Source organism: Pipistrellus kuhlii, unplaced genomic scaffold (genome assembly GCF_014108245.1).
Source record: "Pipistrellus kuhlii isolate mPipKuh1 unplaced genomic scaffold, mPipKuh1.p scaffold_m20_p_8, whole genome shotgun sequence".
Lineage (NCBI taxonomy): Eukaryota > Metazoa > Chordata > Mammalia > Chiroptera > Vespertilionidae > Pipistrellus > Pipistrellus kuhlii.
Genome location: NW_023425584.1, coordinates 33,732,337 through 33,757,545, shown reverse-complemented (window position 1 = coordinate 33,757,545; position 25,209 = coordinate 33,732,337). Strand labels below are relative to the sequence as shown.

Sequence of the window (25,209 nt, the reverse complement as noted above, 5' to 3'; positions counted from 1 at the left end):
CCTTTTCCCCCCCTCTGTGTTATAAGGTTTTGGGAACAGATATTTTACTTGTGGGGCTAGTTCTAAGACTTACAAATTACATTTCTGAATGAAAGTTTTTACTAGTCTTTGATATACTACCTATAGTCACTGAATGTGTAGTGCATGGTTCCAGAACACTGTGTGGTTATTTCCTTGACCTTTACTTTTTAAACTATTGATTTCAGAGAAGGGAGAAAGAGAGAGAGAGGGAGAAGGAGAAAACAGTGATGAGAGAAAATCATTGATCGGCTGCCTCCTGCATGCTCCCCAATGGAAACAAAGCACTAAACCCAGGCATGTGCCCTGACCGGGGGTTGAACTGTGACGTCCTGGTTCATAGGTCAATGCTCAACCACTGAGCCACATTGGCTGGGCCCCTTGACCTTTTCTGACATTGTTGTGCAAGGTGCCAGTTCATTGAATCCTACTCCTTATTCTGCTATCCCTATTATTCAGTGACCTGTTACTTCATCTCTTTGCCTCACCCAGTTAAGAATTCTCAGCCAGCCCAGCCGGGTGGCTCAGTTGGTTGGAGCATCACCCTGTACACCAAACGGTTGCAGATTTGATTCCCAGTCAGGACACATACGTAGGTTGCAAGTTCGGTCCCCAGTTGGGGGCATGGGTGGTTAGGCAACCGATTGATGTTTTTCTGTCACATAGATGTTTCTCTCTCTTCCCCTCTAAACATATCCCTGGGTGAGAATTAAAAAAAAAAAAAAAATTCCCAGCCAGAGCATAGAACCTTTGAGGGATCTGTCCTGCCATTCTTCTCAGGAATTTGTAAGTGAACACTGTTTTTAGTTACTTCCTATGCTATTATTTTCCTTTGTAGATTAACCAGTGGGGATGCCAAGCATATTCATTTGTTAAAACCATAATTGGTTCTCTTGTGGTCAGAGGTCACAGCAGTAACAGGAATAGGCTCTGTTTTAAGTTCATTAGTAGAAAGCACACATTCTTAGCCACATTGCCCAGGAGCTTCAGAGCAGAACAGTGATGTGGTCCGTCCTCCGTGAATAGGCAGTTGTGGAGTGTATTGGATGGCAAAAGCAACTACCTGAGGAAGACTTAGAAAAGCTAGCTTTGGCCCAAACAGACTTGAAGATGTAATGAAAGACTGTGGGAGATGGTTGCTGAACAGGAAAGGATCCTGGGACAGGATGAACAGGAACACATTCAGACTTTCCTAACTTCTGATTTATCAAGTTCAAAGTTACCTTTTCCTTTATTTAAAACTAGAGGCCCGGTGCATGAAAATTCATGCACTGGAGGGGGGCCCCTCTGCCTGGCCTGCCCCCTCACATACTGAGAGCCCTTAGAAGGGGGAGGTGACACCCCATCACAACTCTGCTACTGCTGCTACCGCTGGCAGTGGAAGCCTCGACTAGACCTGGTTACCTGAACCTCAGGTGGCCCTGGTTGGCTGGGCAGTAGCCATTCGAGGCTTGCCTGGGCCTCAGGCCTGCTCTGGGTGGCTGCGGGGCTGAGGGGCCTGGAGGCTTTGGAGGCAGGTGCCCCAGCGGGGTTGAGGGGACTGGGCGCTGCCATCTTCTGGTTGTAGGTGCCACCATCTTTGAGGACACGGCAGTCAATTAGCATATTCCTTATTGGCTGTGGGCACTGCCATCTTTGTGAAGGCATGATGGTCAATTAGCATATTCCCTCTCTATTAGGATGAAAGCGAGGTGTGTGTTAGACTGGGGAGTTGAGAGAAAGGATGGAAGGCACAGCACAGGCCTTTAGGAAGGCACTGTTTCCTGTCTGGGTGCCTTCCTAAAGGCAAGATGGTAGGTTCACTGTCTATTCCTTCCATGTCTTGGTGTCCTTATATTGAAGCCAACATCACAAAATAGTTATTTTTTGAGCAACTACTATGGTTCAGGCAATGTATGTGACTTCATTTAATCCTCACAACAATCCTGTGAGGTAGTATTAACCTTCCCAATTTTCAGTTGAGGAAACAAAGGCTAAGAACAAACAAAGCCACTTATTGTCCATGGCAATGATACTACAATGCCCCTCCTCTTCACTCCTAAAGAAAATGTCAGATTTTGATTCTAGTATTGATTATTTTCCTGTTTGCCTTCTAATGAAAATTAGTTTATCAATTATGTCCCATTAGCTTAACTCCCACTAGTCTTCTCTTTAAATAGCAATTTATTGGAGGTAGAGTTCTATAAATAGGGGATAGTATGCTATTTCTTGCCTAAAGATAAGAAAAGAGAAAGGCCGATTTTACAAAGTGAATTATTTAGCTTAAAATTGAGCAGTCTACTAGAACCTGGGTCAGTGGCAAATTATTGGAGGAGTGTGTAGAATAAGCAGAACCAGGAACAATAGGGAGTCAAGGGGAAACAGCCAACTCCCCAGTGACCCCTCCCCAACCCCCACTGTTTTTGGTACAGGCGCTGCCTATTTGTCTTATTACTCTCATGGTCCTGTGGGAGGGCATTGTTGAAACAGTGAAGAAGTAGTCTTTGGAGAGTATCACATCAACCTGAGTCTGAACCCCTGCTTTTGATAAAAGTTAACCTCTCTGAGATCTAGTTTCCTCATCCATAAAATGGGGAAATAAAATCTTACAGGGTTTTCAGAGTTAAGATAATGCATATAAAGGCACAGTATCAACCACATAGACTCTAGAGGATGTCATAGAGGATGGTGAGGAAGTGACAGTAGTTGCTATTAAACAAGATGCTAGTTTTGTTGTTGTAAGTAGTGTTACAGTGAGAGGTGGGAAAGCCAGGGAGAGGTGGGGTGCAGATGCAGGAAGAAACAGTTCTTAGAGGAGCAAACCCTCCACCTTAGCTCCATCAACCGCCAGCCTTCCATAGCACCCCTGAACCCTGGGCAATTAGAGCTCTCCTAGGGATCCTGGGGGGCTTCCTGCTTCTCCCAAGACGGGAAGCCCCTGTTCTGCCAGTGTTGTGGACTCATGGAGATCTAGGAGCTCCACGAACTTCACAAGGGTTGCCATAAACTGGGAAAGAGAAGCGGACTTCTCTGTGTTAGGCATTACGATTCTTTCCTTTCGTCCTTCCAATAGCCCTCTGGCGGAAGCAGTGCCTTGCCCGTTTCACTGGGTGCTTACATTCTAGTTAGGTACCCCACAGGGTCCTATTGCAAGAACCTATGACTGCTGTAGCGCTTCTCTAGGCTTCTGTGTCACAGGCTCTGATTTCTTCTCGGTTTGAAAAGACCTGGACTGTTGAAGTTGTGACAAGTAATTAGGGCCCTGAAGCAGCCCTCAGCCAGTGAAAGATGGAAGTTGGAGGATAAATACCACAGCTTCCTCGCCTCTCAGGTGGGTTCATTCTAAACAGTCCTATAGGGCTCAGCTCCCAGCAGCAACTTGATTACATCGTGTCATTGACTTCCTTCCCTTTCTACCTCACTGCTCACTCCCCTGCCAGTGCTTACTGGATCAGGGCTGGGACCTGGGTGAGGGATACTCACTCTTGGGTTCATATAAGGGCGGGGTTGACACGTCCGTGAACTTGGAAGGCCTTTTTACATTCTGTAGCAGGACACCTCACTTGCATCGTTCTAATCCCAGCCCTGGCGTGGATTGCTTTCCAATTAAACTATTTACACTCAAATTGGATCTAATGCTGAGGAACCCAAACTGAGGCAAATCGTATGGGGAAATTAGTCTCCATCTTTTACACATGGACAAACTGAGGCTGAGAGAAGTGAAGAAACGAAGGACCTACAGCTGGTAAGTGGGATGGTATTTGAACTCGGGTCTGCCTGACAGCAGAGCTCACGCTCGTCCTTCACTATACTACCTCCCACCTCTCCCTTGAGTAACTAAATCTCCGTGGAGATTTCGGGCTTGGAAGGGCTCTTTCTCACCTGTGAGGGCAGTCTTGGCTCTAAATGACTTAGCAGGGTGAAGGGAAGGTGGGTAACACTAAGTGGATAGAAGTATCAGTGGGGAGATGGAGGCGTGTGTAAACCTAATGGAAAGGCTGAAGCCATATGCACTAGGAAGGCAGGAAGAAGTTACTGATTTCCTCTCAGTTTCAAAAGCCCTGGACTATTGAGGTTGTGGGAGGGCTCTTCAATTTAACAAAAATTAACATCCTATTCCTTGTAAGAACTAGAAGTGGGCTCTGGAGCTCTAAAGATGAGTAAGAAGCATGTGCTTGGAGCCCACAGTTACCAATGCAAAGATGGTACCCAGGGGCCACACCCAGCTGGGGTTAGGGCCGGGAGGAATTACCAGGAAGGTTCTCCAAGCCTTGCGGATGACTGAAGTGTAATTTAAAGGTGGAAAGAATGGGAAGTCATTCTAGACAGACCAGCATGAACAAAGACCTAACAGTAAAGCAGCTTGATGGGTATAAGAAGCACAAGTCATACCTACTGAAAGGGCATGGGGGGAACTGTGGGGAGCTTATCTAGGGCCTGTTTGCCCTGTTGTGGGGCACTGTCTGCTGTGAGAAGCAAGCCAGGGAGTAGCTCAGCAGGGAGGGTCTTGCTCCTAGCCCAGCAGAACTCAGCAGTGCCCCACCTTTCCTCCTGCTGACCTCCTCCCCATTTCTCAGTTCCTTCTGGATAGCTCAAATTTTATCTAATTCTGGGGAACCCAAACTAAGGCAAATTCTGTGGAGAAATTAGTCAGGATTTGTCCTTCCACTTATGAGTCAGAGGCCATCTGGTGTGTGAGGAGAATTGTTGGCCACTACTGTGCCTAGACTACAGCAAGGACTATCAGCTGTTCACAGACCTCAAATCCAGGTTGCCTCCTCCCTCCAAAGGCACACTCAACCTAGGGTTCTGGGATCTTTGCTCCTGGGGAATGGACACAGATTTCCAGAAATAGACCAGGCGTCCTGGCACTCTGGGTCAGGAAACTGCAGACTGGCTGCCAGCATGAATCACAGCTGGGCCTTTCACATTCAGTTTCATATTATCTCCCAACTGAACAAAGTTGAGAGAGACTGGAAATCCAGGCTAGGCAGAACACTGTGTAATGGGTGACTGTCCTGTCCACTCCCATCTCGAGCTCCCTGCCCTTCAGGGCCTATATGCATTACTGGTGCCCAGAGAACTGTGCAGCAGGGTTGATGCCGGGTGTTGCCAGGCCCAGTCAATGCCAAAATAGATACAAGAGCTACTGTCCTGGGTCTTCATCATCCTGGTGGAGGTCATGTACTACCTATGGATAATGATAGGGTTATTGCTGATGAGGAAACATAAAGCTTTAAAGTATCTGCTCACCAGTTTCCCTGAAATGAAAATTGGTGCAGTATGTTGTTTCCTACCATGGTGGGTATCTTAGTTCATTTGGGCTGATATAACAAAATGCCACAGACTGGGTAGCTTATAAACAGTAGAAGTTTATTACAATTCTGGAGCCTTGAAGACCGAGATCAGGGAGCCAGTGTGGTCGGGTGAGGGCCCTCTTCTGGTTGCAGATTTCTGGTGTCGTCCACATGGCGGAAGGAGTGAGCCTCTCTTATGAGGAGACTAATCCCATTCATGAGGGCTCCACCTCGAGACCTGATCATTTTCCAAAGGCCCCACCTAATACCATCGCCTTGGGCATTAGGTTTTCAACATGAATTTTTGGAGGAACACATTTCATGCCATACAGCGAGCACAGTGATGCCTCAAGGTTCTGTGCATTCAAGACTAGTTCAGCCCGGCTGGCATGGCTCAGTGGTTGAGCATCAATCCATGAACCAGGAGGTCAGAGTTTGATTCCCGGTCAGGGTACAGGCCTACGTTGTGGGCTTGATCCCTAGTGTGTGGCTTGCAAGAGGCAACCAATCAGTGATTCTCATAATTGATGTTTCTCTCCTTTCCTCTCTGAAATCAATATATATATATATATATATATATATATATATATATATATATATATATATATTGCTAGTACAGGGGAAAACCAACTTGGTGGCCAACAGCTTGGCTATAATCTGAGACTCCCCTTCCCTTTCAGTAGAGAAGACCTATGTTATGAACCTACTGTCCCCCCTTGGCCTACAGACTAACTGCTAGATTCCAGTCTGGCTCCCACCGCTCCCACCGCTCCCATCATGCAGTCTCATCTCCATGCATCCTCTTCAGAACCTTGGAGCTGTACTCTATTCCATGAAGATGTCTGATGCTTCATCATGTTGTACATGCTCCTCTCTTTTTCAAGGATCACCTCTGCCAGAATACTACTATTCCTTTAAGGCTCAGCTTCCTACTGCCCTGCTCACTCCAAGGCAAGTCTCTTCTTCTTCTGTGCTCACATGACTTCTCACTAGTATTTCCACATTTCGCCAAATTGTCCATTGGATTGCATATTTTTCAGGCTAGGCCCCTCCATTTTCTTTCCAGGGGTGAGCCACCACCACAGAGCTCAGACTCCAAGTTTTTGTAAAATGGACAGAACTCCCAACCTTGCAGAGAGCATGTCCTAGGGCCCTTGATCCATTTCACGGCTCCAATTTCCTGTGGTCATCTTGCTTAAGTTTGCACCATGGCCTTGCCTACCCTCAGCTCCTCTTAGGGCAGACTCAAAAGGAAGTGACTTAGCTGTTGTCTAATAAAAGGGTGGGGCTTGGGGACATGATTACTCAGCTCATTGTGAGTTACACTTTGGGTACAAACCAGGTCCGTGGAAAAGCACCCAGGCCTGAGGAGACTGACCAACTGCTGTTCTCCCCAGGTAAGAGCCGCCTCGTCTGTTACTAAACTGCCTGCCTCAGCCCCAACCCTCACCCTTATCTCTGCTGCTTGGCCCATCCTGGAGGAGTAAAGGCTGGAAAGACTAGCCTTTGGTCCCCAGTCGTGGCCCTCCCCAGCAAACATCTATGGTTTGTGTTTCTAAAAGAAGGCTCATTCCATGTAGCTAAGGGAAGCGAACAGCTCCACAGCTCTTTAAATGTGTGCGACCTGGGCTGGGGTCTGGGGATCTAGTGATATGGGAGACATGTCCCTCTCCACAAAGACTCTCAGCTGGAAGGGACAGACATGGCTGTACTTACTGAGAGGGTAAATGCTAAGGTTTCTTTGGGGGGAGGTTCTCAGTCTCTGGCATGGAGAAGTGCTGAACAAATGCGAAATAGAAGAGGGAATGAATAAGAGTGAATGAATGAATGAACGAATGAATGAGCCAGCCGGGCCTTGAAAGGAGAGTGAAAGCTCACCACTGTGTATAGCCCTTGGCCCTTTTCCAAAGGTAATTGCCTCAGTTACCCCATTTTATCTTTGAAACTGACCTATAATGTATGTGGAACCAACATTTCCATTTGGCAGACCTAGAAACTGAGTGTAGGATTATATGACTCTGGGAATATTTGTTAGAAATAGATTTCTTGATTCTCTGAATAAGACTACCTGCCCACCTCCAAATTCACAAAGCTGTTTAGCGCCTACCTATGCTGAACCCTCTCTTGGGCGTTGAAGATGCAGAGATGAACCAGACATGGTGGTTCCAGGCTCAGGGAACATGGAACAAAGGCTGGACATCAAGAGACATGATAAAGCTTGTAGTCAGTGTATAGCATATGAAGGGCAGTAGGGAGAGGAAGCTTGGTTGGAGGACAGGGTGAAGAGCCTGGAATGCCACAGTAAAGAGTTTTAGAATTATTTTTTTCTGCAGTGGTAGCCATCAGAATGTGACTGTTCCTTTCTTAGGGGGATAGATCTGGGGAATGACATGATAAAATCTATTTTATCACAGTTGTTGGTGGCGGGGCAGGGGGTGGTGGACAGATTAGAGTAGGAGAAGGTGGAGCATAGGAGAAGAATCATGGGCAAAAGTGAAAGAGAAAATGAATGTGGCTTTGACTGTGGAGTGTGAGCCTCTCCAAGTTCAGATCATGATGTTTAATCGGTCATTAGAATTAGCTCAGGACAGGGATATTTAGGATCCCTCATACAGAAGTTTCAATCAGTTCTTGGGGATGAGAGAGAGAAAGAGGGAGTGTGGAAAGGAGAGCTATCAAAAGCCTGGGAGCCCCATTGTTTAAGGGGAGAGGAGAGAAGGAGTTAATGAAGATGATGAGAGATTTAGGAAGGAGGCCCAGTAGAAACGGGCTGTTGAAGCCATGGGACAAGAGGTTTTGTAATGAAGAGGATGCTGAGAGGGCAGTACTAGTGGGGACTCAGCCAAAGGCTGGGGTTGTGCAGTCAGATTACAGGTGACCACAGGGGATGATGGGAGTAGAAGGTGGGAGGGGTAGCAGGGGTGGAAGGTGTATTTCCTGAAGTTGCCTTTCCAGGAGGAGAGGTGGAGTGATTTGTTGGACCCTCCATTGCATTTCTCATTTCCTTCTCCCCTGAGGGCACCTGGGTCACTGAAGGCTCCCTCAGGATCCTCCTGGAACATCAGTGCCACCTCTAGCTTGAGTGAGCACACCTGACATTCCAACGGTCCTTTAGAGCATGCAAAGGACTTTCAGAATCATTAATTCCTTTCATCCTCACAAGAACTGAATTGTTTTCCTGTCCTAGAAGAGGAAATTGAGGTTCATAGAGTTCCCATGCAAATTCAGCTAAATAAATCTGAAGACACTGAGCAAGTTTCTTTTGCTTTCATTATCTCCCTTGCCCCTCCCCAAACCTACCCAGGAGCTGGGGTTTAAATTACATATTTCAAAACATTTTCCAGGTGTTATTCCATGTAATTCTCACCAACCTTGTACAGGTACCATGCATGAGAGGGCAGTCCTAGTGGGGACTCAGCCAAAGGCTGGGGTTGGGCAGTCAGATTATAGGTGACCACAGGGAGTGATGGGAGTAGAAGGTGGGAGGGGTAGTAGGGGTGGAAGGTGAAGGAAAGGGAAGGGAAGGGAAGGGAAGGGAAGGGAAGGGAAGGGAAGGGAAGGGAAGGGAAGGGAAATGACCTGCCCAAAGTTTGTGCCATGAGTAGGAGCCCTAACTGAAGCACACATCCACCCCTCACATCTTCTCCATCTATCTTCTGGAAGAAATCTATGCACCTCAGCTTGGCATAGAGACATGTGTGGTCCAGCCTGCTTTGTTGCTCTAGCACATCACACCCTTTCTTCCAAAAGCTCTAGCACATTCCTGAACTCCTAAGCACAGCAGCTTGTCTATCTCGATTGATGCCTGTCAACTCTACTGGGATTGCTATAGGGGCTGTGAGGTCCCTTTAGGTGGGGCCCTGGTTGGCTTCATCTATACCCTAGCATCCAGCAGAGTTGGCATCAGAAACTGGTAAATGTGAATGAATAACAGAATGAATGAAGGGCATTGGGTATAGAAACCAGCCTTCCTGGTACTCTCTTATGACACATGCTTCTGGAACCTGAAAACCTTCTGGCTAATTACTAAAGGACCTTTGATGGTCAGAGGTTCTGAGCTCTGCCCACAGCTTCCTTCCTGTGCCCTTCAGATAGAAGGAAGTTGAGGGTCTGAGTCACAGCCTCCAAGGGCCTGTAGAGTAAGGGGTTCACCCAGGCTGCCTCTTTCCTCGCATAGGTGGCCACCCCCCATTGTGAAACCACATGGACTTCACTGGGCCTGTAGAGCTGTGGCAAAAGGAAGGAGCCCCTGGCTGCCCCCAGAAGGGCTTGCCCTGCTCCCCGGACAGCTCTGAGCTGGTAAGTTCAGCACTGGGTTCCTGTCCTGTGCTCACTGAGGGCTGCCAAGAGCAGGATTGGCTAAAGATGGTGTGGGGCCATGTGATCACAGCTTGGCCGCCCCTTCCAGTTTTCAGAGCCTTTCATATCTGATCCGGTCAGTGTGTCCTACAATGCTCCACACAACTGCAAGGAAGGGACCAGCTCCTCACTTTACAGCTCAAGAAGAGGAGGCTCAGAGAAGTGGTGTATCTTTGGCTAAGGAGTCTGAGCTGGGCTGCGCTGCTTCAGCCCCAAATACATTGCTTTGGCATGTTGTCACACAGGCACCTCCTCTGCCCCACGTGGGCTGACAGTCTAGAAAGCTGTGTTCCTAAGGACCTTCCTCCCCCACTTCTCTAGTCACTCCTGCAGCTCTCCCGCGCCCCCATGCCATGCAGTCAGACACACGCAGCTGAGATTACAGTGCGGCTTACTCTACACGCTTCCAATTAGCTCAGAAATGAGCCCCTCTTTTGTCCTCTTTACCAAGATTTACAGCCCTTGCGTACCACACCCTTGAGCCGGAAACACTTGTGTAAGTCATTTAATGTCCCTCAGTCTCTGTTTCCTCATCAGTAAAATGGAAGAAAAGAAAAATGAGGCCTCCCACCCCTGGAGGGTTAAGGGAGTTACAGGACATAATAAAGGACAGAGGTGTTCCGAGAGAGGGTTCTTCAACTGTTCCCTGCAGCTTCTTTAGTTTTCCAGCTTGTCCTGACACCTGGGGACTTAGTTTGTTCCCAAACTGCGGGGGCATCACCCCTGACAGCATTTCATGCTCCCACTTCATCTTCATCCAATCTCTGCCCCAGACCCTGCTGTAAACATTTCCTCTGTGCTCCACCCACCACCCACCACCCACCACCCACCACGGGCCACAGGAGGAGCAAGGCCTGGCCTGCCACCATCTCCCACTCACTTTGTGCCCTTGCCCCCGTGTTGGTCCTACCTCTGCCCTGCTGACTTTGTTGCACACACCTGCAGTTTAAAGACATTAAACCAGGCTTTGGGAGACTTCACAGGGATGCCATGTTCCCCAAGGCCCTGGCCCCACCTCAGCACCACAGGCTCCCCCTCAGCCCCTTCCCATGCGTGGTCAGAGCGTCGCCCCTTCTCAGAGTCCCTTCCGCACCCCTCCTCCCAGGTCTCTTGCCACCAGAGGGGCAATAAATCAGGCTCTCCAGGCAGCTGTACCTCATGCTTTGAGGAAATTAAACCCACATTCCAATGAGCATGTCCCATAGGCCAGCCACTGTCCCGCCCCTTCTCAGTCCTCACAGAAAAAGGGGGTGCTATTCTACCTCCTGCTGGATGGAGAAGGAAACCACTCAGAGAGGTGAGGCGGTGAGTCCAGACTGACCCGCATGCAAGCTGGTCAAAGGAGCCAGCTTTGAAGCCATATTGGATCAGCCTCTTTCTAAGGCTTTGCTTCTCGCTCTCCTGGCTGGGCTCTCTCCCCAGTCTTCTCGGGAAGGTGGAGGGGGACAGCCCAGTAGCTTCTCCTGGCTACCATGCACCCACCAGAGTCGGCCAGGGAAGTCCTGTTTTTCTTGTGGCTTCTGCCATCTTCTTGTCATTCATTCCTCTTGCACTTTCCACTGGTTCCGGGAGGAAAAGGAAGAAAAAAAAATCCATCTGCCTAAGGCATCAGCTTCATCATTCTGCTGTTATCATTAAGCAATAAAAACACAACCCTCACCCTGAACAATATTTTACACTTTCACAGACACGATCCCCTTTAATTCTTATGCTCTTATGCCCCCACAACCACTCAATTAGCAAATCCTTCCTGAGTGCCGCCAGCCTGGCTCTGAGATAGAGCTGTGAGTAAACATGGCCCTGGCACTGGGGGCTTGGGACCTTCTGAATATTCCTCTTTGGATTTTGCATAAGAGGTGACTTGTTATCTCAGAGGGAAGTTTGACTTGCCCAGGGCCACACGTCCAGGAAGTGGCAGGGCAACACTCAGATGTAAGTTATCTCACGCCAGGTCCTGTGGGGTTTTCTCGCTGCCGCCTTTATCAGCTTTGGGGTCTTTTCACAAATTGCTAGGTTTTATAAAGCTTTCACATTTATGTAGAAACATCTCTGTAGTCCGACAGACCCAGGTTCAAATCGCACCCTGAACTTTAATAGCTGCCTGGCTTAGGCAGATGACTGTGCCTGTCGGAGTCCCAGCATCCTCATGTGTACTGGGAATAGCTCCTCTGAGCATCATGGCTGCGGTAAGCATCTGCTGTACGGTACACGGACTGAACTCCTGGCACTCCTGTTAGGGTCATTTGTGCCTTAGGCTTCTGTTTCCCATCTCTTCCTAAAGCAGGGGCGGGAGAGAGCCATCCCATCTTCCTCAGCGGGGAGCTTCTCTTCCCAGTCTCCCCAGCCTCCTTATCCAGATGCCCCAGTGGTTCTTTACAAATACAGGTTCTACCAGGGGTGGGGCCTGGAAAAGGCTAAACCCCGGAGAATGGAGTCACGGGCTGGGGCTCCAATGAACCCAGGAAGGCTGGGCCCCTGAAGGATGGCCAGGAGGTTGCCCAGAGGTTTCCATGTGGAGGGGAGGCAGCAGGGTGCTTTCTAAGCTCCCCACAGCGGCTTCTGAGGGAGAACAACTCAGAGTGTCCTGTCCTCTGCTTTCCTCGCCCCTTCCGGCATGCTAATCTATTCCTGGTCCAGTCTTCCCCCAAATTCATCCCCTTGCACTGAAAAAAAATCCCTTTATGCTCTTTCCCCAGATTTTTTTTTTCCTTTTTAAAAACATTTTTATTGATTTCAGAGAGGAAGGAAGGGGGAGAGGGAGACAGAAACACCAGTGATGAAAATCATTGATTGGCTGCCTCCTGTATGCCCCCTACGGGGGGTCAACCCGGGCACGTGCCCTTGACTGGAATCAAACTCGGGACCTTTTAGTCCACAGGCTGACGCTCTATCCACTGAGCAAAACTGGCTAGGGCACTTTCCCCAGATTTTCAAATGGCTCATTCCCTTCCTTCATGTAGGTCACCTCCACAGGAAGACCTTTCCTGACCAGTGTCCAAAAATATCTCTACCTCCCCACTCACTCACTTCTATTCCTGCCTTTTTTTTTTTTTAAAGCTGCCATTACTACTAGACAATCTTACCTGCTTACTTGCTTATTGTCTGTCCCTGCACTGCAGCCTGAGCTGCACAGGGCAGGCCTCAGCTGGTGGAGCAGCACTTGGTGCTGGGAATGGCGCTGGGTGTGTGGGTGGGCTCCCCCTCCCCCCATGCCAGTGGGAGGGATGGCAACGGAGTGGAGGGCTGTCCTCTGCAGGGTCGCCTTCAGATTCTCCTCAGCACTTCACCTCCAGACTCCCTGCCATGTTTTCCTGATTCTACCCTCTTACCTCAGTTTCCCTCCTATTTCATGCTCATGCTTAGTGTGGCAGGTTTTGAGGCATCATGTGACCTCTTTCCCCATGTCCTGCTCCACCCAGGGAGCTTTCTCGGGTGTGGCACAGTCTCAGGCCCACAAGGATTCTGGGATGGGGGAACTCTGAGGGAGGACTTAGGTCCTAGGGCCACCCCCAAACCTCAGAACACACTTGGGCCCCCAGGCGTGTCCCAGTCCCTTATGGAGGCCCAGTCCCTCCCAGTGTCAGCACTGGTTTATTGGAAATAGTGGAACAAAAAATATTGGTGGTGTGTTAAAAAAAGAAAGAAAGAAAGAAAGAAAGAAAGAAAGAAAGAAAGAAAGAAAGAAAGAAGGAAGGAAAGAAAAGGGAGGGTCTGGCTTGCTCAGGCTCCAGAATCAAGTGGATCTGGCTAGGGAAGCACCTGAACGTGAAGCTTGTTCACACATGTGTTCATTCACTTGCTCCTTCAATGACAACCCACTGAGCAGCTTGGCTCCGGGTACTGGAAATCCAGAGCTAATCAGTCCCGGTGTGACAGGAGAAAGCCTTGCCAAACCCTGAATTCAATGAAACAGAAGGAGCCAGGAGTATAATGGTCTGCGGAGCCACGAGGGAATGGAGCAGGAGGAAGTGGGTGGGTCGTCCCTCCTTCTGAGGGCATTGGAGCTGGGTGCAGGCCCTAAGCGGCCAGGGAGCCAGAGTGTGGGAAGAGGTGAGGTGTGGAGCCTGGTGGTGCTGGGAGACCAGGCTCAGAAAAGGGCTCAGGCCAGTCCTGGGGAAGCTGAGGGACGGGCTGGTCGGGACAGGTGAGAGGAGGCATGAGCAGGACAGGGCTGGCTTGTCCTGGTTGGGGTTAGAGTACTTGGCTAGGCCTACAGGGCTCCTGCCCAGATGCCAGCCTGCTTTCCTCCAGGTGCAGGAATGCCTGAACCAATTCAAGGTGACGACCACCCAGCTGCGGCAGATCCAAGCCAGCCTCCTGCGCTCCATGGAGCAGGCACTGACGGGCCAGGCCAGCCCAGCCCCCGCTGTCCGGATGCTGCCCACGTATGTGGGGTCCACCCCACATGGCACTGGTGGGTGACACAGACAGAGAGGTGACCAGGCCTGGGGAGAGGGCTGTCATCTGGGGAGGGGGTAGTTTCTTATCCCTGTCCCCATCTCTAAGGTTCCCATCTCTAAGTTCCCTTGACAAGACTCAAGGGATGTTTCTGGGAGGCAGAGTTTGGTATCAACGGCTGCTGGCCTCTCTGTGACTGCTTGTCCTCAGAGCAGGGAGACTTCGTGGTGCTGGAGCTGGGAGCCACGGGGGCTTCGCTGCGTGTTCTGTGGGTGACCCTGACAGGCGTGGAGGGGCACAGGATTGAGCCCCGGAGCCGGGAGTTTTTGATCCCCCAAGAAGTGATGCTGGGTCCTGGTCAGCAGGTGAGGACGCCTCGCCAGGCGGTGGGCCCACAGGGTGGCTGGGGCTCCGCCGGGCAGAGCTGAGCCCCTCCCGTGTCCCCCAGCTCTTTGACTTTGTGGCTCGCTGCCTGTCTGAATTCCTGGATGCATACCCCTTGGGCAGCCAGGGCCTGAAGCTTGGGTTCAACTTCGGCTTCCCTTGTTACCAGACGGGCCTGGACAAGGTGAGGCGGAGCGGGCGTGGGGATGGCGGGGGGGGGGGGGGGGGGGCTGCAGCCCCGTGAAGGCTGTTGGAGTGATCCCACTTTTCTGCTCCCAGAGTACCCTCATTTCCTGGACCAAAGGTTTTAGGTGCAGCGGTGTGGAAGGCCAGGATGTGGTGCAGTTGCTTCGAGATGCCATTGAGAGGCAGGGGGTGAGTGGGGGCAGGGGCCACAGGACAACCATGTGGCCTGCCCTGTGCTTCTGGGAGGGCCTGCTTCTCTCTCCTGCTGGTGTCCTTTATCCAGTTTAACCTCAGGGTGAATGCTGCTGCCACTCCCATTTTCTAGGCAAAGAGACTGAGGCCAAGAAAAGTCCAATCAATGCTTAGGGCCACAGGGGAGCAAAGACGAAAAGGCTTGACCCTGTCCTCAAGGACCCCTTGGTCTGGTGGGAAAGCATTCAGTGAAAGACTGTCCCTGTTGAGGGGGGTTCCGATGGCCCTGAGAGCACTGGGAGGACTGGGAGGACTGGGAGGACTGGGAGCACTGGGAGGACTGGGAGCACTGGGAGCACTGGGAGGACTGGGAAGGGCCTTTTGTGCCTCAATAAGGACTTGGAGAAGGAGTCTGCCTGTGCCTAAGCTGGGGCTGGGGAAGATGTAGTTTCAGAGAAGGGCATATGCTAAAGTCTTGTTGCCTGAGGAGGCCAGTCTGTTTGGACTAATGGCCGCCGTACTGTGCGCATGGCTGGAAGTCAGGGCTGGAAGGGAAGGGCTTGGGGAGCCAGGCCAGGATGAGGGTGAGCCAGCAAGGGGCCTCTGTGCAGTCTTCCAAGTGTATGCTGGCTTCCCCCGGTCCTGGTCCTGGTTCTGTGGGTGGCACTGGAGTCCTGAGAGGGTGGCTAAGGTTGGGAGCCCCTGAGACCACCAGGGCCTGAGTTGAGGGCGGAAGGAGCCACAGGAGCATGGGGTGGGGGGAGCCTTCCTCTGTGGACGGAGGGCTTAGAGCGTCTGTGACACAGATGTGTGGGGCCCGTGGACACGTGCTTCATGGACCCTGGGAGTCTCCATCATGGACAGGGCCCCAGCCCTGCCCAACCCCCAGTTCCCCTGCTCTGCCCTCCCGCTGTCCAGGCCTGTAGCATCGATGTGGTTGCCGTGGTGAACGACACGGTGGGCACCATGATGGGCTGCGAGCTGGGGCCTGCGCCGTGCGAGGTGGGGCTTGTTGTAGGTGAGCCCAGGGCCGTGCGTGGGGCAGCGGGTGGGGTGCAGTTGCCTGGAGGGCAGGCCCTGATGAGGTCGTCTCTGCCAGACACCGGCACCAACGCCTGCTACATGGAGGAGGCGCGGCACGTGGCGGTGCTGGACGAGGACCGCGGCCGCGTCTGTGTCAGCATCGAGTGGGGCTCCTTCGGCGATGACGGGGCCCTCGGGTCCGTGCTGACCGCCTTCGACCGCATCCTGGACCAGGAGTCCCTGAATCCCGGTGCCCAGAGGTGGCCTGACTTTCTATTCTAAGCCCTTCTCTGCTCCGCCCCCACCCCTCCACTGTCCCCGTGCGCCAGCCCGGAGGGCCAGCCTCTCCCCACCGGGAGCTCCAGCTGCCCCCGCAGGGGCCCTGGCCAGGCTCATAGAAGGAAGGGCTCTGGGTTCTGGAACTCAGAGTCCTCACACCTGGCCCTCCCATACTCCTGAGTCTGGCTGGCCCTGACAGGAGTTTGGAGACTGGGGGTAGCTGAGGAGTGTCCCACCCCCCCTTTTGGGTCCCGCCGCCCTCCAGAAGCCTCCTTACCCTAACCCAAACCCAAACTGGAGGGGGCAGTGGGGTCTGGGTTAACACCCACTGTCTCCCAGGAAGCCATTTGCTTCTGGAGCCTCCGGTCTGGGGACCCTAAAGAGAAGGATGCCTCCTTGAGGGCTCTCACAGGTGGCTCATGGGGCCGAGGCTTAGGAAAGCCTCCTCCAGCCCCCCTTCCGGCCGGCAGGTTTGAGAAGATGATCGGCGGCCTGTACCTGGGGGAGCTGGTGCGGCAGGTCCTGGCTCACCTGGCCCAGCGCGGGGCCCTCTTTGGTGGCTGCACCTCCCGTGCCCTGCTGAGCCCAGGGGGCATCCTCCTGGAGCACGTGGCCGAGATGGAGGAGTGAGTGTGGCAGCCAGTGGGATTAGATTAGACCGTGGCGTCTCTGCTTGGGAGAGGGAGGGTGCTCTGCCCCCCAGGGAGCCACAGGGCTTTGGGAGAAGAGGGACAGGGAGCATCCGGAATATTTGACCCTCAAAGCAGCACCCTGTCCCCCCCAGCGCCTCGGCCGGGACAGCCCGTGTGCACGCTATCCTGCGGGACCTGGGCCTGAGCCCGGGGGCCTCGGACGCCGAGCTGGTGCAGCAGGTGTGCACGGCCGTGTGCACGCGAGCCGCCCGGCTCTGCGCCGCGGCCCTGGCTGCCGTCCTCGCCCGCCTCCAGCACAGCCGCGAGCAGCAGATGCTCCACGTCGCCGTGGCCACTGGAGGCCGAGTGTGTGAGCACCACCCCAGGTACTGGGAAAACACAGACCCAGGGAGCAGGAACCGTGTGTGTGTGAGTGTGTGTGTGAGAGTGTGTGTGTGTGTGAGTGTGTGTGTGAGTGTGTGTGAGTGTGTGTGTGTGTGAGTGTGTGTGTGAGTGTGTGTGTGTGAGTGTGTGTGTGAGTGTGTGTGTGTGAGTGTGAGTGTGTGTGAGTGTGTGTGTGTGTGTGTGTGTGTGTGAGTGTGTGTGAGTGTGTGTGTGTGTGTGAGTGTGTGTGTGAATGTGTGTGTGTGTGTGTGTGTGTGAGTGTGAGTGTGTGTGAGTGTGTGTGTGTGTGTGTGTGTGAGTGTGTGTGTGTGTGTGTGTGAGTGTGTGTGTGAGAGTGTGTGTGAGTGTGTGTGTGAGTGTGTGTGTGAGTGTGTGTGTGAGTGTGTGTGAGTGTGTGTGTGTGAGTGTGTGTGTGGTGAGTGTGTGTGTGTGTGAGTGTGTGTGTGAGTGTGTGTGTGAGTGTGTGTGTGTGAGTGTGTGAGTGTGTGTGAGTGTGTGTGTGGTGTGTGAGTGTGTGTGTGAGTGTGTGTGTGTGTGTGAGTGTGTGTGTGTGAGTGTGTGTGTGAGTGTGTGTGTGTGTGAGTGTGTGTGTGTGTGTGTGTGTGTGTGAGTGTGTGTGTGAGTGTGTGTGTGTGAGTGTGTGTGTGTGTGTGTGTGTGTGTGTGTGTGTGTGTGTGTGTGTGTGTGAGTGTGAGTATGTGTGTGTGTGTGTGTGAGTGTGAGTATGTGTGTGTGTGTGTGTGTGTGTGTGGTGTGTGTGTGTGTGTGTGTGTGTGTGAGTGTGTGTGTGTGTGTGTGTGTGTGTGTGTGTGTGTGACAAGCACCCAAGGGCACTCTGGTCCCATGGCTGTAGGGCAGGGGTAGGAATGGCGCCAGCAGAGTGAGGCCAGGTGGCGGCTGGGAGCCAAAAGAAGTCAGAGGAGAGAAAAGATGTTTCCCCTTGGGTGTGCAAGGGAGGGGTCCCTGGGGGCACTGAGCACGGAGCTGGTGCACAGATACATTTAGAATTGAGCTGATTTGAAACGATGGGGTCCGGGCTTCAGTAAGCCCTGAGGGTCAGCGCCTGGTGCCATGCCAGGCTGGGCCTCGCTGTGTTTGTGCAGGTTCCTCGGCGTCCTGCAGGAGACGGTGAAGCTGCTGGCCCCCGAATGCGATGTCTCCTTCATCCCTTCCGTGGACGGGGGCGGCCGGGGTGTGGCAATGGTGACTGCGGTGGCTGCCCGGCTGGCCGCCCACCGGCGCCTATTGGAGGAGACCCTGGCGCCGTTCCGGCTGAACCGCGAGCAGCTGGCGGCGGTGCAGGCGCAGATGCGGGAGGCCATGGCCAAAGGGCTCCAGGGGGAGGCCTCCTCCCTCCGAATGCTGCCCACGTACGTCCGGGCCACTCCTGACGGCAGCGGTGAGGACCGGCCCGGCTGTGTGACTGGCACAGGGGCTCCCGGGGTCAGGGTGCTGGGGGAAGCCACCCGCTCTGGCCTGGCACTGAGGGCCTCTGTTCCACAGAGCGGGGGCACTTCCTGGCGCTGGACCTGGGAGGCACCAACTTCCGAGTCCTCCTGGTGCACGTGGCCGCAGGAGGCGTGCAGATCACCAACCAGGTCTATTCCATCCCTGAGTCTGTGGCTCAGGGCTCCGGGCAGCAGGTACTCGCAGCCTGGGGCGGCAGCAGGGCCAGGGAAGGGCCAGGTGCCCCTCTCCCCGACGCTGACTTGCACTGCCCTCAGCTCTTTGACCACATCGTGGACTGCATCCTGGACTTCCAGCAGAAGCAGGGCCTGAGCGGGCAGAGCCTCCCCCTGGGGTTCACCTTCTCCTTCCCATGCAGGCAGCTTGGCCTGGACCAGGTGAGGAGGGCGGGCTGGGGGAAGGCATTCCCGGGGCTCCCCACCCACACGCCCTTCGCGGCATCGCAGGAGAGGACTGGGGAGGGCAGGCAGAGGCACCCCTGGGCTGAGCCTCCACCCGGCCTCAGTTTCCCTAACGTAGTGTGTCCAAATGGGTGGAAGTGGTAAAGTGCCTGGAACCCAGGGTCACGAAGAGGCTCCCCGGGGGCTGCCGATCAGCAGGAGAGTGGAGCCAGGGGAAGGTGTGGGCACTTGGGAGCAGTGCAGGCCCAGATCCGGGCTGACCACGCACTGGTGTCTGGCCAAGGCGCGCAGGGAGCAGCGTTGGCTGCAGGCGCTCAAAGGGGCTGTGCCCACACGGGTCCTTTGCTCTCTCTCCCCTTCCCGGCCTTGCCAGCATCCCTCTCCGTGCCTGGTTGGCATGGGCGCCTAACTGGGCTGGCTCTCAGCACACACCTCCGCGCACCCTTCGACAAGAACGCCAGACTTTTCATGCACACTCTGAGGCCTGTCATGCAAAGCTCCTCCTGGACCGCTAGTCCAGGTTTTCAGCAGTTTCCCCCCCCACCCCCCCGCCCCCCAACATCCCAGCTTGTATGGAAAACTGCTATGATGAAGGGTGCCCTGTCCCTGAAGGTGCCCCCTGTGTCCTGCCCTACCTGCGTGTCTGAGCGGCTCTCCCTCCTCGGCTCCAACCAGCCCTTGCGTGGCTGTCGCCCTCTGCTCCAGCCCTGACCTCCCAGATGTGTGCCTCTGTGCTCCGCCTGCCCCTCCCCGCATGGCCGCTGCATCTCTCGGCTGGGCTCTCGCTCCAGGCTGAGCAGCTGGCGCCTTTTGACTATTTCTTATAAAGTGTGAGAAGCAGGTGGGACTCGATGCAAAAGCAGGCGTGCAAGAAACATGATCCTATTCATCTTCTATCACTGAACTAAACTCTTTGGAGGGGTGAACACTTAATGTTGATCAATTTGGAGACCCTCTTCCCCCGAGGGGCCCCTCTTGGCTGCACAGCGATCGTGCTTCACTGTAATGATGTGCAGGCACAAAAGGGAAACTCCTGGGGAGACACCCAGGCCCCCACTGGGAAGAGGTAGGGGGCTACTACTTCCTCTCTCGGGTCCTCACACCTCCCTGGGGAAGGGGGGCAGAGGCCTCTCCGCTCAGACCACCCAAATCCTGTGTCTCCACCCAAATCCCAGTGTGGAGGGCACAGAGCACCACCCTCAGGAGGCCATCCGGAACCTCGCTCTGCCTGCCCCACCCCCTTCCCCAGGCCAGGGTTCTTTGTCTTATCTGGGAGCATGTGAGCTTTGCTAATCCTCATGACCTGGTCTCCCCCAAACTGGCCTCCCTCTCATTCACTCTTCCTGGTTTCTGGCTTTGGGACAATGAGCACAGAACACCCCAGCTGTGGTCACACAGGGAAAGGATAAGACAATATTACTGGGGGGAGTGTTGGTTAGTATTTCTAATCTCCTGCCCTAAAGATTTGCACACCTGCTCTCCATGCTTCTCCATGGGCAGAGCAGTCATTTTCTCCTGCCCCCCCCTCCCCCCAGAGAAGCACACCAAGAAAAGCCAAGCCCCCGTCACTAACTTCACAATTTAAGGCCAATTTCTCACAGTAAATGCTTAGCTGTCTTGTCCCCTTCCATCCTGCCCACATGTCTGGGTTCTGGCTTTCCTATTCGTCCTTCACTCACATCTGGAACACATGTGTGAATCTCCCAATGACACGGCTCTGTCCCAGCTCCGAGAGTTCCTTCTCTCGAGCGACCCTGGCTTTTCAGAAGAGCAGGATCTGCTGCCATGTGGATGGACCTGCTGAGCCTTCCTTGTCCTCCCCTTTCTCACCACGGCACCCATTTGACAAGCTCCCTCCAATCACAAAGGGCCATTCCTTCTGGGCAACCATCTTAAAATGGCCAAACCCCGAGACCATCTGAGCATTCTGGTACTAACGCAGGTTGGACGTTAATAGGTTTCTTCATACTGGAAGGCTTCAGGGGGCAGAGGGCAAGGCCCTCCACTGTATGGGCAGAGTGGGCCTGGGATGCTGCTTACAGAGGGGGACATGGTATGCTGGGGAAAATGCAGGGTTTGGGGAGGCCAAGTGAGATTCCAAGGGATCCCCTGCCTTGGTCCCACCCCAGGGCATCCTCCTGAACTGGACAAAGGGTTTCAAAGCATCAGACTGTGAGGGCCAAGATGTCGTGTGTCTGCTGCGGGAAGCCCTTGAGCGTAAACAGGTAGGGAGTCTGCCTCCAGGCGTGCTTTGGGACTGTGGCAGGCCTTGAAGGGAGCAAAAGGGGTCTCTTGCTTCCTAAGAGGGGACCCTCTGCAGTAGAGACCTCTGGGTCCAGCACTAGTTGCCGTGACGACCATGTTGCCCAGCAACTAGCATCATCTTTGTTTTGCAGGCAATGGAGCTGAATGTCGTTGCCATTGTCAATGACACAGTGGGAACCATGATGTCCTGTGGCTATGACGACCCCCGTTGTGAGATCGGCCTTATTGTTGGTGAGGAGGGCCTTGCTCTTTTGTGCCCCTACTGCCTGATGCTAATTCATGGCACACTCAGTGCTCGGAGCTGGGAGGGTGCCAGGGATTGACAGAGAATGAGCTATGAGGTCATTCTTCAGGTCATCCAAGATTCTAAGTCTTTATTAAGCACCTATCCTGTGGCTAGCTGAGGGATGGATGAAGGGACAGGAAGACACATAAAAGGGGAAAACACCTGCCTTTTCACAACTGACCATTTGGCAGGGCTTGAGCCCAGAATGGCACGTGGCAGTCAGAGAGAGCCAAACATGACACTCTGTGCCAGGGCGACAGGCTGAGGTCAGAAAGGAAGGGGTCCCACAATGAGCGGGACTTGCAAAGAAAGCCTTGAAAGAAAGGATCTGGCTGGGTGGGAAAGGAGGACTTCCACGGGTCCTCAGGCATCAGTCTCTTAGAGCACGAGGTGGGTGAGAGCCACTCGTGGGACTGGGAGCTTCTTGAACATAGAGCCTGGCATGGCAGGCGCTCGGAGGGGTGTGCCCAAATTGCCACGGGAATAAACCCCTGGGTGGAGGAAGTCAAGGTGGGGCCACAAGGAGTCCGCCTGCCTGGAGCTGACCGGGTGTTGGGGATGGAAAAGGGATGCCTTTGCCCTCTGCCTGGAATGCTGTTCCTTTCTGTGCTTCTTGGCTTCAAGGCCAAACCCCAACTTACTTCCTCTCCGTGGTTTTTCTGACCCTCTAGTCAGGATGATTCATCCGAACTCCCAGGATGCTCTTCTTCGCACCTTCGTTTAGGCACATACGGGCAGTCTCTGAGTTGTCTGCTCATTGCCCCGCCTCTGGCCACCCTGGGGCCCCTCTGGCCCGACTCCTGTCTCCATCCTCGGCTCTTGGCCCAGCACCTGCTGGTTTGACCAAAGACTTGAAGACCAGTTTGGGGAGCTGTAGGCGTCTCGCCTGCAGGCGGAGGGGGTGTGATGGTGGGGGGCTGTCACACATCTCCCAGGGGAATGGCATGGCTGGTGGAATTTCTAGGAGCACTCTGGGTAGCATGGGAGATGCACCGATGGTGGAGCTGGTAGGGGAGGCAGTGGAGGCCCAGAGGGCTTGGTGCTGGCAGGGGCTGCAGAAGAATGTCAGGAAGGAAGGGCGACCAGGACCGGAGGTGTGACTGGGGAGATGGAGATGTAAAATATGAGCCCACATTTTGCCGTCTCGGCGCAGGAAGGGCTCAGAGGGGGTCCTGTCTGGTTTAGTAAATGGCTCCTACTCCGTCTGGCCTTCCTGCAGGAACTGGCACCAATGCCTGCTACATGGAGGAGCTGCGGAACGTGGCAGGAGTGGCTGGGGACCTAGGCCGCATGTGCATCAACATGGAGTGGGGCGCCTTCGGGGACGACGGCTCTCTGGACACGCTCAGCACCTGCTTCGACGCACGTGTGGACCAGGCATCCATCAACCCTGGCAAACAGAGGTGTGGGCCGGGCCGGGCCGGGGCGGCGATGGTGGCTTCCGTTGGTGATGGTAGTGGGTGGGGGCTCCTACCCTGTGGGCACACACACTTTCGTGCAGGTTTGAGAAGATGATCAGTGGCATGTACCTGGGGGAGATCGTCCGCCACATCCTCTTGCATTTGACCAGCCTTGGAGTTCTCTTCCGGGGTCAGCAGACCCCGAGCCTTCAGACCAGGGACATTTTCAAGACCAAGTTTCTGTCTGAGATTGAAAGGTGCCGAGCCTCCCACCACCCACAGGGGTCTTCCCGTTCACTGAGTGGAATGCTGGTTGGAGGGAGGTCCACCCAGGAGGACAGAGGCCACTGGAGAGGGGAGCTAATGCCAGACCCTACCTCTCTGTGGTCTATTCCATCCTCTCCCCAGTGACACCCTGGCCCTGCGGCAGGTCCGAGCCATCCTCGAGGACCTGGGGCTTCCCCTGACCTCGGACGATGCCCTGATGGTCCTGGAGGTGTGCCAGGCTGTGTCGCAGCGGGCAGCCCAGCTCTGCGGGGCCGGCGTGGCTGCCGTGGTGGAGAAGATCCGGGAGAACCGCGGCCTGGAAGAGCTGAGTGTATCCGTGGGAGTGGACGGGACCCTCTACAAGCTGCACCCCCAGTGAGTCCGGATGCCAGGCTGGGTGGGAGGCATGCCTGGGTAGGGCCGGGCTGGCCTGGGCTCACCTCAGCCCCTCCCTCCCCTCACAGCTTCTCTCGCCTGGTGGCGGCCACCGTGCAGGAGCTGGCCCCCCGCTGTGCGGTCACCTTCCTGCAGTCAGAGGACGGGTCGGGCAAAGGCGCAGCCCTGGTCACTGCCGTTGCCTGTCGCCTGGCCAAGCAGGCCCGTGTCTGAAGAAATCTCCAGGAACCAGCGGTGCTGGGCCAGGGCTGGGTCCCCAGCCAGGCTCAGCCCCCCAGGACTCCCCTCTGCGGCCACCGGCCTCCAGTTCTGGCTTCCCCGAGAGAAGCAGCACTTGGGTTAGCAATATATATATAATTTATTTACATTCACGTCCGCTAAAATCCCTACGCGCCCCGGCGGCCGGGCAAGGCTGTGTACATAAGGCCAAGTGTAAGTGCGTGAATGCACTTAAGACAGAGTCAGGGCACGAGCTTCACACGACAGGCCCCGGAGCGGGCACGCCACGGACGCACACTCGCCATTGTCCAGCCCAGGACTCCCGTTGCATATTCACACGCCCCGTCGGGCAGGGCTCCTCTTGGTGGGGGAGGGGGAGGGCCAGGGAGGAGCCTTGGGTGTCCCTGGGTGGGTGGGAGAAGGGCAGCATGTGAGAGGCAGATGTGGACTGACACTGGGCGTGAGAGAGGCGAGTGGCCTCCAGGTGTACAGCATGACATGTGTGCCGGGGAGGGGGAAGCCGGTGACATGACACACGAGACATGCGTGGGCACATGCCCGTGTGGGGGTCGTGTGCCTGAATCCAGGGGCCGCCCCCCATCCGGCTGTGGCCCTCAGTCCCACAGGCTTGGAGCCGGGCCCCTCAGACGTGCCCCTACCCAGCAGGCACAGGAATGTTTGCATAAGGTCCAGCTCAGGCAGGAGCTCCAGGGCGCTCCAAGCCCGGTGTGTGCACACATGCTGTGCGTGCGCGGTCCCCGGCCGGGGCGGGGGGAGAGGTAGCACCACACACATACACACACACACACACAGGGGCTGGGCCTGGGCTGGCTTTGGCACTGTCCAGCGTGAACCCCGGGGGCAGGGGGCAGTGCCGGCCTGGCCTGGCAGGCCCTGGAGGGGCGGGAGCGTGGGCAGGTCTGAAGGGCCAGTGTGCAGAGACAGCGTTCACCAGGAGGGGCCTGTCCACACAGCTCCCTGGTGTGGGGGAGGCCCTGTCCGGCTTCTGCCTGTCCCTGGTAGGCCCCAAAGCTGGTGAGAGTGTGGGTGTTGGGGGCCTGGCTGGCCTCAGCATTCGGCCTCCGACACTGTGAAGAGGCCGCCGTCCGGCTGGCCCAGTCCGGCCACTGCCGCAGCCAGCTGGCTGAGATTGCCGTTGGGGAAGTGCCTTGCCTCCCACAGGTTGAGGATCATGGCTGTGGGGCTGGGCTTGGAGGCAAAGAAGCTGAGATGGCTGTGGAGAGAAGGGGAGGAAGGGAGCCCATGAGTGGCCTGGCCTCACCCCAGGCTACTGCCTCCTGCCCCCCAGCCCACCCCTCTGCCAACCATACTGGATGCCCTGGCGGCTGGCGGATG

General features: G+C 54.6%; 2 protein-coding genes across 3 annotated transcripts in view; one reads left to right on the top strand and one right to left on the bottom strand.

Annotated features, from left to right (window-relative positions):
• The first annotated feature begins 6,642 nt into the window (after positions 1-6,642).
• HK3 (hexokinase 3) lies at positions 6,643-24,001 on the top strand. The gene is made up of 19 exons (XM_036425256.2): positions 6,643-6,691; positions 9,472-9,593; positions 13,905-14,067; positions 14,262-14,416; positions 14,500-14,619; positions 14,715-14,810; positions 15,732-15,831; positions 15,913-16,096; positions 16,586-16,741; positions 16,900-17,133; positions 18,256-18,551; positions 18,656-18,795; positions 18,877-18,996; positions 21,150-21,245; positions 21,417-21,516; positions 22,791-22,974; positions 23,073-23,228; positions 23,380-23,613; positions 23,703-24,001. Exons 2-19 carry the CDS (start codon positions 9,498-9,500, stop codon positions 23,845-23,847), a joined length of 2,775 nt encoding a protein of 924 aa, XP_036281149.1. The 5' UTR covers positions 6,643-6,691; positions 9,472-9,497; the 3' UTR covers positions 23,848-24,001.
• UNC5A (unc-5 netrin receptor A) overlaps positions 23,974-25,209 on the bottom strand; it is a 55,326-nt gene continuing 54,090 nt past the window's right edge. For both annotated transcript variants that reach the window (XM_036425260.2, XM_036425261.2), the window contains one exon: positions 23,974-25,087. In XM_036425260.2, coding sequence (XP_036281153.1) covers positions 24,922-25,087 — 166 coding nt within the window. In that variant the 3' untranslated portion in view covers positions 23,974-24,921. The remainder of the gene's footprint in view (positions 25,088-25,209) is intronic.

Coding starts and splice junctions, on each gene's coding strand:
- HK3 (XM_036425256.2), top strand. CDS start 9,498: ATGGACTTCACTGGGCCTGTAGAGCTGTGGCAAAAGGAAGGAGCCCCT. Junction 9,594..13,904: donor CCCCGGACAGCTCTGAGCTG/GTAAGTTCAGCA, acceptor GCTTTCCTCCAG/GTGCAGGAATGCCTGAACCA. Junction 17,134..18,255: donor GTGTGTGAGCACCACCCCAG/GTACTGGGAAAA, acceptor GTGTTTGTGCAG/GTTCCTCGGCGTCCTGCAGG.